General features: G+C 43.2%; 1 protein-coding gene across 12 annotated transcripts in view; it reads right to left on the minus strand.

Annotated features, from left to right (window-relative positions):
- Positions 1 to 833: 833 nt before the first annotated feature.
- Positions 834 to 14,091, minus strand: part of LOC139635202 (pleckstrin homology domain-containing family A member 5-like) — a 215,863-nt gene continuing 202,605 nt past the window's right edge. For 9 of the 12 annotated variants that reach the window (XM_071502286.1, XM_071502289.1, XM_071502284.1 and 6 more), the window contains 12 exons: positions 12,556 to 12,657; positions 12,322 to 12,430; positions 12,019 to 12,065; positions 9,717 to 9,914; positions 8,942 to 9,077; positions 8,637 to 8,758; positions 7,096 to 7,287; positions 6,772 to 6,912; positions 6,436 to 6,555; positions 4,872 to 5,017; positions 4,297 to 4,463; positions 834 to 1,339 (listed from right to left, as the gene is read on the minus strand). In XM_071502286.1, coding sequence (XP_071358387.1) covers positions 1,272 to 1,339; positions 4,297 to 4,463; positions 4,872 to 5,017; positions 6,436 to 6,555; positions 6,772 to 6,912; positions 7,096 to 7,287; positions 8,637 to 8,758; positions 8,942 to 9,077; positions 9,717 to 9,914; positions 12,019 to 12,065; positions 12,322 to 12,430; positions 12,556 to 12,657 — 1,548 coding nt within the window. In that variant the 3' untranslated portion in view covers positions 834 to 1,271. Of the gene's footprint in view, positions 1,345 to 4,296; positions 4,464 to 4,871; positions 5,018 to 6,435; positions 6,556 to 6,771; positions 6,913 to 7,095; positions 7,288 to 8,636; positions 8,759 to 8,941; positions 9,078 to 9,716; positions 9,915 to 12,018; positions 12,066 to 12,321; positions 12,431 to 12,555; positions 12,658 to 14,091 lie in introns of all 12 variants that reach the window. The other 3 variants (XM_071502298.1, XM_071502285.1, XM_071502287.1) reach the window with 2 other exon arrangements.

Here is a 14,091-nt window from a genome sequence, read left to right on the forward strand (position 1 = left end):
CAAAGTGTTGCAGTGATTAACCGTTCCTTTGTGTATATTATTACCTAATGACCTGCTCCAAGTTGGACACACCTGGAAGACCACTAAAGATCAGGGTGTCCAGGATGCGTCCTTGTCAGATGCCTGAGCTACCTCAACTGGTTCCTTTCCAGAGGAAATAGCGATGGTTCCACTCCAGGCTTCTTGTGGTCTGAGCTCCTCCTCTCTAAGGACGAGCCCGGCCACCCTGCCAAGGGAACTCACTTGTCAGCTTGCTTCCAAAACTGGCTCACTCTGAGTTGGAGGTCCTGTAGGTCATGGTCTGATAAAGCCAAGAGAACTACATCATCTGCAAACTCTTCAACCCCTGGTTTATCAGAGCTTCTGTCCATAAAAAAAAAAAAAAATAAAAAAACAAAGACAGAAATCCTCAAAACTAAGAAAGACAAAGACAAAATTGTCTCTGTCAGCTTTTCTTCTAGGCCCATTAGTTAAACCATCAGGAGCCAGTGTTTAACCATTACTGAATCTGAAATGGGAAGATTCAGGGAGAGAAGCAGTGTTTTCTCCAAGACAGAAAGTGGGGGGGTTGAGTTTGTTAAAAAGTTGTCAAATCTAACCTGTAAAAACAGAAGGAGCAGAACAGAACAGGCCGGTGCCATAGGGGCACTCGGATTACCCTCATTGCTAAAGGGTAGTGGAAATCAACGGCCCCAGTGGCCAACCAATCAGACGGTGACTGTGCTGGGTACACCTGCCTCCAGGTGTGAACCAGTGCATAGAGGGGTGTTCCTGTCAGCTGGCTAACACAGACGCAGCACGAACCCTGTCTGATGAGCACTCGTTAGTCAGAGGACACTTGAGTTTTTCAGTTTTTCAGTAATGGAGCATGTGTGGTCAATGGTTACTGCATAGCTGGTGACTCATTTGGAACAAAAAGAGGGTTTGTTGTTAAGCAATGTGTGACCTCTTTTATAACTAAACCATTTCACAATCTTATATTTATGCGTGAACGTTTTGGGATAAATATGATAACGTGGATTTAATGTTTAGCTTCAGGAAACATCAGTATGAACAGATCTAATAGGTGCTAAAGATACAGTACATCTGCCTCTCTGTCTGTCTGGATGTGATGGCAGCCCGTCTTGTGTGTTGTTCAGTCCGTTAGCGGGGCCCGTCATCCTTTCGGGCTCAGTCCCCTTGTGGGCATGTAACAGTAGTATCAAAGTAGTTCTGTTGTAAACGCAGGAAGCCGTGGAGCATGCTCTGTGCAGGCTGGCTACATTTGGGCTCTACGGGATGCCAGTGTGGATGTCAAGGCCAGCGTCGCTCACGTGTCGCTGCTCACCAAGGTGAAGGTCTGCGCTGCAGGGAGGAGACGAGAGGGGTGAAGTGAGTGAGGAAGATTCACAGTCATTAATTAAGCTAGTGGGGGGGGAAAAAACATCCAGCCGCATAAGTATTTGCAATAAATGTGAACAGAGAGTTTTGAAGGACCACCTGCTTTGAAGGTAAACAAACACAATTTCTGGTTACAGTTGTTTATGCTGCTGTGCATTGGATTACAGCACATTTTTGTCGAAAATGGATGCAATAACCTGAAAGAAGAGCGTTTAATCTGGTGATACGTACAACACATGTTTACATTAGTGCAACTGAGAATATCTACATAGTGTGGGTATAGTGCTAGCTCCCATGGGCAGAACAGTGGCGGTGAAATGTTAGAAATTCCACATGTCAAGATTTCAGAAAGTGTGGAGCAGATCTGTAAACACAATACGTCCTAATTTAATGTTCATTTGCTTGATGAGATCAGCTGAAGACAAACAGGAAGTTACTGCAGCTAAGCCAAAAACATGGCAGCCACAGCACATAACACTGGTACAACCATCATGTGGTTACGCTTGTGTACAGATTAAACAAAACAGATCTGACATGTTGATTAGTTAACTTTAGTGGTGTTGGTGTTGTTTCCCCCTGCTTCCAGTACTTATGCTAATGTAATTAGCTGCTGGCTGTTGCTGTATATTTGATGGAGAGAAATCATAGTGGTATCAATCTTCACGTCTGACTCTCAGCAAGAAAGCAAACATACTTATTTCCCAAAATATTCAAAGCTGGCTCTGACACTTGTCAGATCATCCATCCAGATAAACCTGGTTTAGAAACACTGCAGTTCCATTATTTATCCACTAGAGTGCGCCGTCAGTTCAGCCTGAAAGCCACATGTTCCGTAAGACACAGTCATTCTAATGAGGCACCTTGTTGCATATTGTTGTGGTGTGTGAAGAAATGCAGATGGAAAAAAACTGAGCTTTAAAAACAGAAAAGGTCCAAATATGTGAATTTTACATCACCCATAATCCATCCATCCATCCATTTATAATGTAGCTGGGGCTTATTCATCTAATTTTATATTATGTTTTTTTTTTTTTTTTTGCATATCACTCTTTAGTTTTTATTATTCTAAAAATTAACACAAATGCTCACAAATATTGCAAAAAAATACATTATTTTAAATGCAAGTTCACCATCAAAATATACTCATCTATTCTCTTGTTCTGCTCCTCAGTAACATTTTAAAAATCATGTACATAAAGTACCGTAGCGAAGACTGAATGTCAGCTCAATGTGGAGAGATCCTGTCTACACCGAGACAGGTTGAAACAAGTTCTACTAACAGTTTGATTTGTCTTCAGTAAACTTCACACATACATCTGTGACGTTAAAGTCCAGCCTCAGGAGCAGCAGCTGTGAGGGTGAAGACAGGGAGGAGCTGAATTCTCCCTGCAGGCAAGCACCGGGGATTTACCTTCTGACACTTCAGTCAATTCTTACACTGGCAGTGTAAAAGGAGGCGCGCACACACACACACACACACACAAACACACAAACACACACACACACACACACACACACACCTGCTCAGTTTGATTTGTGCTACAGGCTGCAGACCAGCACCAATATTAACAGTCAATGAAGAAATTGAGGAATGTGCTCATTTGCTGTTTTCTTGAGTGAAACTACACAACTGATATGCTAAGCTATGTAGGCTAACCAAATGCTAACACCAGTTCGTACCCACAGACATGAGACTGATATGAACATAACATGCTGTTTCTTCCAAAGTCTTCTAACGGATAATGTAATGGATAATGGAAAATCTGCTTTATATGAATTTATTTAGCTTTTTGCCTACAAACAGTCTTCTAAAAATATCAGAATCAGCCTTGCTTTTATGTGATGTCATCTTTTAATATTCTATCTTTTTATTTATTATTTATGATTTATTATCTCTTCATCATCCTTTTACTGTTTTAAGCATGTATGAGTGTGTGTGTGGTTTTGGTCCCTCCTTCGTTACACTGTAATATATTGCATGTCTTCTATGTGCACTTTGTAAACCCCGTTTTTAAAGGTGCCATACAAATAAAGTTGTTCTTATTATTAAAAACCCAACATGTGTAATAATAGACTATAAAATTGTAAATTAAATTCCAGGACCTATCACAGAGGACTGAGGACTGAGGGTCCAGGGAGAGAGGGTCTTTTGCTGTAAAACCCATTGAAGCAAGTTTATGATTTGTGATTTTTGGCTATAAACTGACTTGTCTTGTGAACAGTTTGATTGACAGCAGAGATTATAAATGTGATGACTTTTGGAAGATGATTATAAATTCTCAAATGTCAGAGCGTCTTTGAGAGGTTCAGAATGGAAAGTTGATTTCCATATTGTGATGACATTTGTGTTTAAAGGTCCCATAAAACCTCATCATGTGAAGTGTGAAGCCTCATTCTGTAAAGGTCCTATATTGTAAAAAGGTAGATGTCCATGTCTGTTTTGATTATAAAGCAGGTCTAGGTTCTATATTAACACTGTGAAAGTATCAAAGCCTCAGTCCACAGAGAAATGCTCACGGCCTGTATTCAGAAACTGAGCCTTAAAATGAGCCGTCAGGACTTCTGTAACTTTGTGATGTCACAACAAAGCAGTCACCGCCCTCAGCCATGCCCCAAGCCAAGCCCCGCCCACCTGGACCCACCATCCAACCTTGCAGGATGTGGTTTCTCTGAGTGTTTACCTGAAATCTGCTGTTGTTACTAGAGCTCCAGAGAGAAGTCTGAGAGAGGAGACGTAAAACTACACTGAGATGGTTTTTGACTCTTAAAACCACAAATATATCTTCTTATGGATATCAACACTTCAAATGAAACACAGGAAAAGTGTCAAATATGGGACCTTTAAATGAACGTGGTCTCAGTTTTGACACTATGAATACAGATGTTTAGCAGTAATGGGACGGAGTCTTCACTCACAAGCCAACATGTTGTTGTTGTTGTTGTGTTTCTTGTCGTCTTCTGTAAACTGGTTGTAAGAGTCCAGGCTCCTCTCCAGCTTCCCCTCTCTGGTGGTTTGTTGCGTCATGTCTCCCTCCTCCTCCTTGGGCTCTGGGCTGGGCGTCTCAGGCTCAGGAGTCTGGAAGCTACAATCAGCACAACGTGTCAGACTCTGATGCTAACACAGATCACTACTTCATATCATTTTTTTATATGTGGGATCTTTTTACCCTTGTTTCACACACTTAGCACTTCATCCACAGTTGGATTAGACAGACATAGTTAAAGCTAGATTTTAACAATGTATCAGATGTAACAAGAAACATATCACTCGTAGTGACAAATCTAAATGCAAATACAAACAGAATCTTCCTCTGGCCTCCCGTGTCTGAAAAGCTCATTTCATGTACTGGAAAACTGAGGTGTTTTTTTGGGTTATGTTTCCTTGACGAAGACAAACATGCCTTCATCAATCAAAGCAAGTGAGTGCACCTATCACAGCCCCCTGTGGGGGTATGTGACACACACACACACATACACATACACACCCCTACCTGTTCTCAGTGGTGGTGTTTGTAGGTGAGCTGGTCAGATCTTGCTCTCTGCTTTCGTCATCCTCAAAGGGCTCAAGGTTCACTATCTCCACACGCTGAGGCTCTGTGCCCAGGTCCAGAATCACCACCCTCTGACTCTCACACAACTGAAACACACACACACACACACACACACACACACACACATATACATAAAGCGTGGTACTGGTAAAAGGAACTTTCTCTTTATTCAAAGCAAACTGTACAAGCCTGTTGATCTGTCTTTTATGTCACCAAGTCTTTGCTATCATCATGGTGTCAAAGAACAAGCTGACTTGAAATAAAAAAATAAATATTGATCACTATAGAAGAATATATGTGGATATTGGCAAATGATGAAATATATATCGTATATGTGATATCTGATAACAGCAGTCAGTGGGAGCATATGTAAATAAATAAATCAGCAAGTGAGAAATAAACCCTATAAAAAAAAATAGACGACAAAACAGAAAAAAGAAAGAAAGAAATAAAATAATGAATGATGTGCTGCTGTGGAATGAGGGTGCTGTACACTCTGGGGCTCCAGGGTGGCATCCTGCTCGAGAGCAGCCCAGACCCAGCTCCCAGTCCTGGCTGAATCCAGGAGATAAACCCTTTGAAGCCGACCTGGCTTCCTCCACATTCCCACAAATCCTCTGTTATTGTCCCAGATTACATTCAGAGACGTTACGGCCACTGTGGCCGATTAGCTGCTGCGTGGCAGACAGAGCTGGGATTACAGACGGTGAATTTAACAGTGTATGGTTAAGCAGTGTAATAAAATTCCTTTGATTCTCCACCACCTGCTGCCTCTGCAGCCTCCAGCTGACTGCACCAGCTACTGTACCACTTCACTAATTGCTGACTTCCACATCGACAGATACCATGTGTTTTATTTCAAATGACTTGCCTTTTATATGTTCGAGATGTTCATGAGCTAGTGCTTTGATTATGTTTCTTTTTGTTTTTGCTAATTTCCAGTGTGTAGAAAAAAATACAGCTACAAGCTTGTGACTCAAACTAAGAATGAATGCATCCTGCTAACAAGTACTGTGTGTGGATCAAAGCCTGATATATCTTCTTTCTCTGAGCCATTGACTCCCACACATGCCATCCTGCTGCCAAAAATACTCACTAGCGCACCAAATGTGGATTAATCCACGTGCTGAAAATAGTGCCTAACAAATGCTTCTTCCTGTTTGAGTAACATTTTCTAAAAACTGCAAAGACCAGCTGTTCTCGGATCTTACTGAGCCTTTTAAAAACAAATGGAACCACACATCAATGAGGTGGTTTTTTAGGATACAGAAGCAGCTGAGAGCCACAGACAGAGCAGGGACGTCAGAGAGCACACTGAGAGATGATCCATCACATCCTTGGTTTGGGACAATAAGAAAAACAGAGTAACACACTTATCCAGCCTTCTCCTTTAATGGCATCTCAAGTCATTTCATGTTTAACCTTCAAGGAAAGAAAACTGTTGAAGGAAATGAGAATGAATGACAAACCTATCTGTCCACAGTGTGTCTCCGCAGTGGCCTACCTCATTGACTATGCTGTTGGTCTCATCCTGCAGCCCCTTCACACTCTGCAGGGTCATGCCCCGGCCCTGCTGCACTTCCTCACACTTGTCATCTTTCGCCTCCTCTGCTCTCAGCAGCCCCTGGACGTGGAGAGAGAATCCTGTCATCGATCAGCTGTTTGCTTGACAGTAGATTTGCACTTTATCTTGTCAAGGTTTTTGAAAAGTTGCATTTGTTTTGCATGAAAATGTAATGTCTCATTTAGCTACAGTTGGAATTGGTTTCCAGTAGATGAAGTTAACAACTTATTGAATGTGACTGTGATATAAACACTTTTAATCAAATCTCCCATGTACCTGTGGTGCAGTCAGTGTGAGTCTCTCTGTGTGAGTCCCAGCAGCCTCAGCTGTCCTGTTCTGCTCCGCCACCTTCAGCTGCTGCAGAGCTGCTTGCAGCTCCATAGGGTCTGCGCAGGCACCCTCTGCCTGGGCCCGGGTCTGCAATTACATTAATCTAATTAATTAACAAACTGAAAATGTCTGACAGTTTTCAGGGCCCATGGTAAACACAAGAGCCTGTTTGTAAGCTAAAGCAGTCTAATTAAGGCTTACATGTATATATGCTTGTGTGTGTGTGTGTGTGTGTGTGTGTGTGTGTGTGTGTCTGGGGTGTGACATCACCTGCATGATAACAAAGGGGTTGTCTTTGCTGAAGGAGGGTGAGCGCGATGGGGTTTCCCTCTTCTTCTCTCGGAGTGATGAGGCCTCCTGGTTTCTCCTGATCCTCTCCAGCTGCTCCTCCACACTCATCCTCGTTCTGCCCACCTCTCGCTCCCCAAAGCCCGTCTGATCCACTGCACTCCTGGGACGGTCCTGCACAGGAACAAATGTTTTTGATTCGATAGCGTCGGTTTACAAAATGCACACACTGACGCTCCCTCGGAGGGCGACTCCTGCTGGTTTTTGTAGCTGCCTGACCTTTGCTTGGCAATGATATTAGTATGTTGTCTGTTTTGTTCAGCTCTTGCACTGCTGAGTTCAACACTGCAGCAGAAGGTTTAGAGTCTGCATGTGTGTCTCATATCTGAGGGCATGGCAGTGCACTGTAGGTATAGTTGCACACTTTTGTACTGCACCTCATATCACTGCCTACTACTGTAAATTATTCAGTAAAAGTTGGTTATCAAATAATGGCTCAGTTAAATAAGACCAGGTCAACACCTAATAAATGGCTGGATTGTTCATGTATTTGCTTCTCTCCTCCTCTCTGTGCTCCCATATGCAGTATTAATACAGCTGACTTCACAATTAAGCTGTTCTCATTTACATGTTTTTCTGTCTCTGTTGTCAGACAATGGAACAAGTTTTAAATAGTGACTGAAAAACACCCCATTGTTAACTTCTGAGTCATTTCCAAACTGCTGCTCTGCTGCAGCTAAAATCCTGATTTTGTAACCACGACGTCGTCACTGTCACTAATCACTAATAACATAAATTAAAGACAAAGACTGAGCTGTGATTTCAGCTATATTTACTTGTAAAATGATCACTCAGAGAGGAAGTTGCAGCCCACAGCCCCTGTCTCGATAACAAACTTCTGCTCCACCTCTCTGCCGCTCCCTGAACAGAGTAGATGCAGAGAGAGGGCAGTACTGGCCCTTCTATGGGGTTCTGAATTGATGAAATCAAAGCCCCATTTTTGATCACACATGCATTTTTTTCTGCAACAGCCTTTAATGTATTTCCTCTGTATGTAACACTTTTCAGTGCATGGTCTGCCATTCCTGGACTGGATACATTAAATTGCATACCTAGGCAAAAGGGACCGATGGGAAATGATACAGCATTACTGTTTGTAATTTGTTCTCATTGATGTCAGCCTCACTGTTTACTGTTCACTTTACTCCATGCTGTATCACAGCTGGATTAAGTAACTGCTAATGCTAATGTTAGTGCTAACCCTTTAAGGCAACAAAAACAAATACTAAAAAGAAAACAGTATGTGTGATCACTAAATCAACACAGAAGGCAGGACAGAGGCTTGAGCAGGAAATTGCAGCGCAGTGAAGCTGAAGGGGAAACGGTTCACTGTCAGGCGACACTAGCAAACATGATCTATGCAGAAATCCTCTGGGCTGTTTCTGACACATCTGTGGATTAGAATTGAGTCATTTTATCTAAACACGTTTTGTGCCTCTGTTGGTGCTAAAGGCAAAACTTACTGATCTAGATTCAGACTTCTTAGTCTTCCTCAAGGTGACGTAGGAGGCGATGGTGGAGGACTCAGGGGGGCTCATGGGAGATTTGGTCCTCGGAGGGACGATACCCACCGGGTAGGGGGGCACTGATGGAGGGACAGTGTGGAAAGCTGTCACTTACACATTAGCAAACAGACACTGCAGTCGGACTAATTGCACATGATGTGGCAGAACATTTAACCACGCTCCGTTTCACCGAAGAAGAAAAACATGATAATAAGACATCACTACTGTTTTATTTTGAAAATGTATCAGTTTGGGAGGGGTACCTTTTGAAGCTGTGGTGTCTTTACTCTCAGCAGCGGTCTCCGTCTTGTCCTTGTCCTCGCCATTGGCCTCGTCCACTTCCTCCTTCACTGTGGTCAGCTCAGGCTCGCTCTTATACAGCCGGTAGTCTGGAGCTTGCTGTGGGGGGGTGGGGGGGTGGGGTGGGGGGTCGGGGTAGGGGAGAAGCTCAGGGTCAGAATACACACCTGTGGTAGCTGCCGGGCACAGACACACATCCTCACACATATGTGTACATCAACACAATGTAGATTAATTGTCTGTGTAAATCTATGTGGGCATTTTCTTTTCTCTAAATAGCTAAAGAGTGAATCTCTTAACATCATTGATCTAGTTGACATCTTGTGGTCAGCCACACTGTGATCTCACTGGAAATGGCTTTTATAGAGTATGAAAAAACACAAGATAAACTCTAAACAAAATTGTAAATCTACACAATAAAACATCACTGCCACAACAATGAAATTCCACACATGAATCCATGTATGGAACAGAACAGGCCCAGATGTGATGCTGTGGGTGAGTGACAGTGGCGACTGGATGGAGCAGGGGTAAAAACGAGATGAGTTGATCCAAAAATGACACTTGTTGAGGGATGAGTCACTGTATATGTATGTTAATTCAGTCTTTAGGATGGAGCTGAGAATGATGACAATGGCTGAGTCCAGATGGGGAGTGCTGATGGATGGCGGTCACAAACCAAGGAGGTGGGTGGAGCGAGCTGACATGGGAGGGCATGAACATTTCAGCAGCTCTTACGCTGTGCGCTCCGTTCCTGGAGCCGGCCTTGCGGTCCTCGGGGCGGAGCACGTGGGAGGGCAGGCGGCTGCTGGGGTGCGAGTGGTGGGGGAGCACGTGAGGGGGGCGCTCTGATGAGTCGTAGTACTGGGGAAGGGGTGGGCGTGGGGGCACGCTGTTGCCCTCCTTCAGAGGACTGAGTGGCAGCAGCGTCACTGCCTGTTGACAGTTAACACAACGAGGTGCATTCAAGGACACTCTGAGGGTGTGTTCAGACTGAGAGCAAACTGAACGTTAAAAGGTCAACGCAAAGAAGCGAGTTGACCTGAAATCAGGTCGTGCAAACTGAGGTGAAGGCGCCTCGACATGTGCTGAAAATTTTTCAGCTTAAACCTACATTTGTTGATTTTTCTGGGTCACTTGGGGGCAGTGCAACTTGAAAACACAACTGTGACGTATTCCTTTTAAAACTGATGTGGTGAACATGCTAGCAAACAGTCTACGCACACACCCAACAGACATGGAGCAACATTTGCATTCATCTGAAGTTGTTTCTGGCCACATGGTGAATCTTAGTTCAGCATTTACTCTCCTTTGAGCTCTGTTTTGGTCTCCACCAACTCCACATTTCTCTGGCTATCAGGTGGTTTATCAGAGCTTTTCCACTGAAAACAGCTGCCTGAGACATGGATGATGAAAGTGGTGACGCTGAACCAAAACAGTAAAGGCCACAAAACTTATAACTGTCTATGGATGGCTGTAGGGGTCAAATTCTCACAAAAAAACACAAGGCAGAAAATTCACTTGCATTGCACTCAGCTTCTGTAAGGCAAAGTAACATTATTAAAAACAACAATATTCAAAAATATAACCTGGAAGACAACACTGGCACTGCCCAAAAGTGTTAGATTACACCCACTTTTACAGTTTCTACTGAAATCTCAGCAAGTCCAGTGAAAAATGTTAAATGTTACAAAGGTCAGCTGTAAACTGCTGGAGGTTAAAAAAAAAAGTTCAGGTCACTAAAAACTGAAAAATCCTGTGAATATGATAGAAAACAGGCTTTTTGAGGGATGAAGAAGCTGGTGAACTTCCAGCTTTGAAGCTTGAAAGTTGATGTAAAGAATTCCCAAAGGTTGATGACTCACAAACCTTCTGCCTGCACAAAGACAGTGTTAGAACAAAGTGTTACTAGACCCTCTGATGCATTAGTGCTGTATATACAGACTAGTTTATCCTCAGAAGAACAGAACTAGACGATGGCTTTGCATGACTGAAGACCAGCACAGCCTCCAGACTTAAACCCCATGGAGCAGGTCTGAGAAGGCAAAGCTACCTGCAAGTGACAGTCATTAGTGGGAACGCCTGCAACAGTGTTGGGACCAACTTTCTGAACAATGTTTGATTTCCATTTCCAAGGATGTCATGAGTGAGTTCAGCTGCTAGATGAGTCACACATTTCCATTAGATTCAGGATTTCATGACTATTTCAGAAACACAGATATTACACTGTAGAGTTCAGTAACAACTGGAGAAACTGAGTTGATTTTTGAGTGCTAATCACCTACAAGGATTTTTCTAATCATTCCCTGTTTGTGTATCCCACATTTGTGTTAGTAAAAAAGGTCACTGTGATAGATTAGCTGCCTCAAGCAAGTTTCTACAATCAGCAAGTTCATTTTCATAGAGCACAGAGGCTGTGTGTCTGTGAGGGAAATCAACACTTTTAGTGTGCTTTGTGTAATGGTCTGTAGTGTAAAAACTATGATTCAGTGCTGAGACTATTCCTGGTGAATCTGGTGGACATTTATGGAGAAGTGTTTGTGCCAAAAATATGTCCACATGCACACTGTCTATGTCGACTGTGCATGTGACGAAACATTTGTCTATGTCTGTTCACAACATGTGGTTGTACATGTTATCCAGATATTTAATTTATGTCATCAGGACAACACACAACAAAACAGTCAGACGACAGGGAGTGCAACTAGACGACTAAAGTTTATATGAAGTTGAATTGACACAACCTGGTTGTTAAAATAGTTTTGTTACAACTTCAGTTCAGTTCAAAGTTGAACAGACACACAAATATTTTGTCACATGTTCAGTCGACATACATAGAGTGTATGTGGACATATTTTTGGCACAAATGGAAGCCCATAGCCATGAGTCAGTCAGTCAGTCTAACCTTTATGATGTAACACCACCACACATCTGTTGGTTACTACAGCAAAATCACAGTCTGCCTTCAGAAAGGGTTTTAAGACACACACATGACTGAAATCAGCTGAGAGTGAGTGTGGTGTAGTTTGGATGTTCTTACTTCGTTCTTCTGAAGACTGGAGAGAGGTTTGGAACCAGGGAAATCTGCTGAGCACGGGGAACATGGAGAGAAGAGGAGAGGGACATTAGCATTGTCCAGAACAAAGACACCTGAAAAAGCATCTGTAGCCGTGTGCTCAGGCCACGTTTCCTTTCACGTCCCAAACAGCTTTTCATACCCAAAATAAAGGAACAGAGAAATCTATAAGTAGACTGGTTTAAGTGTCCCTGCAGAAAGATTTGCCCCCCCCCCCTCGGCAAATCACATCAGATAGATATGAGATGTGTCACTCCAGACTCTCACTGTTATCTGTGGCTCTCTGTGGTTTATTCTTGGCCAGAGCCTCCATCACGTCCTGGATCCTCCACAGCTCCTTCTGGATCTGGATGTGCCGCTGACTTGGAGGCTCTGTCTGAGGACACACACACACATACACACACACACACACAGAAATGCTGTTACAAGCTTGATCGCCCCAGAAAGTATATATATATGTGTGTGTGTGTGTGTGTGTGTGTGTGTGTGTGTGTCTGTTACCTGTGGGCTGCCCAGGGCCTCCAGCTGCTCCAGCAGGTTGGACTTGGCCAGAGTGACATCTGCCTCCAGCCTGTCGTACTCCCTCCAGGAGCGCTCCAACTCCTGAAACCAGGACACCAGCCAACATCAGGGTCACAAGAATCTGTGTGTGTGTGTGTGTTGTTAGTGTGTGTGTGTGTGCCACTTGCAGCTCCGCAAAGTTCCTTCTTTTCCAGTGCAAGAGATATATTCTCAATAAAACATATCTCTCCCTTTCCCTCCCCACACAGGTCAGTAAACCAGGGTGTTATCCTTGACTCTGACCTGACTTCACATCACTAATGGAACAAAAATGGCCGTCAGCATCTTACAAATACAACCAGAGGAAGATTCTTTATGACTCTACGCTCGATGATGCAGAATGGCAGCAATTTATCTTGTGTCCGTTACTCACAGGGGTGATATTAGGATTCAGGAGGTGGGGAACTCTTTTCCGATGGGGTTGGTGGTGGTGGTGGTGGTGGGGGGGGGGGGGTTACCTCAGCCAAGGAGGTAATGATTTCACCTGTGTCTGTTTGTTTACTTGTTTGTTTGTTTTTCAGCAGGAACGCACTGAAATGATTTGCACCAAACATGTTGGAGGGATTTGAACCCAATGAATTATGACACTGGCCTGGTTAAAGGGGCAGATCCAGGAATCTTTTTATTCAGATGAGTGAGACAGGGCATTTCTTGACATTCTTGCCAATTTATCATGATATCATATGGATCTTTTTGACTTACTATGTTTTATTGCAAATCAGTTATCAGACTGCCTCTGTGTGTAGGATTGTTTGGCCATGCTGGAGGTATGTGCTAGCGATCCGCAGATCTGCAGGCACTATGGTTAATGCATGAATAGTGCATGCCAAGCCATAAATATGAACATCTTGATTAACAGCAGATGAGTTGGAGCCTAGTGAAATAATATGTAATGTATGAGGAAAATACTGAACATATGTGAACATATATCAAGCTTCATTATCACCGTGCACAAATTAGACGCTGTGTCTGGACTCCTGAACTTGTTCTTATGAGCTTATCAAGTGTTTGTGGTCAGGAAGTAGCAGAGACATTCAGAATTGAAATGTCAGCCTGTGTTCAGGCTGTTGTGGAAATACCTGCTGCCATTTTCATTTTCAAAGCAGGAGAGAAACTTTGCACATCTCTCTGGTGAGGCTGGTGTGCAGGAGCAGGATGAGCGGACCCGAAGTGGCAATCAGAAAATCCCACACACTGTTTGACTTTTTTTTTTTTTTTTTGCCTGTCGAAGGTCTAGGACAAAAATGTTGCTAATAAATTGTTTGCAGGATTTTTTGATTGCCATTTTTATTTTTCCAAAAATGGACAAGTCTATTTTGTGTGTTTAAAACCTGCCAACTTCAGTGTAATATCCCTCTGAGAAATAATGGTAATGTGTGATCAGGTGTGGGCCTCTAAATGATTCAGATTTGGATGACATCAGAGCTGATCCACTCATCGTTAGTATGAGTGCCATTGTAGTTCATTTATTTTTTG

Source organism: Trachinotus anak, unplaced genomic scaffold (genome assembly GCF_046630095.1).
Source record: "Trachinotus anak isolate AG129_WGS33_773 ecotype Australia unplaced genomic scaffold, CSIRO_AGI_Tana_v1 ptg000018l, whole genome shotgun sequence".
Classification (NCBI taxonomy): domain Eukaryota; kingdom Metazoa; phylum Chordata; class Actinopteri; order Carangiformes; family Carangidae; genus Trachinotus; species Trachinotus anak.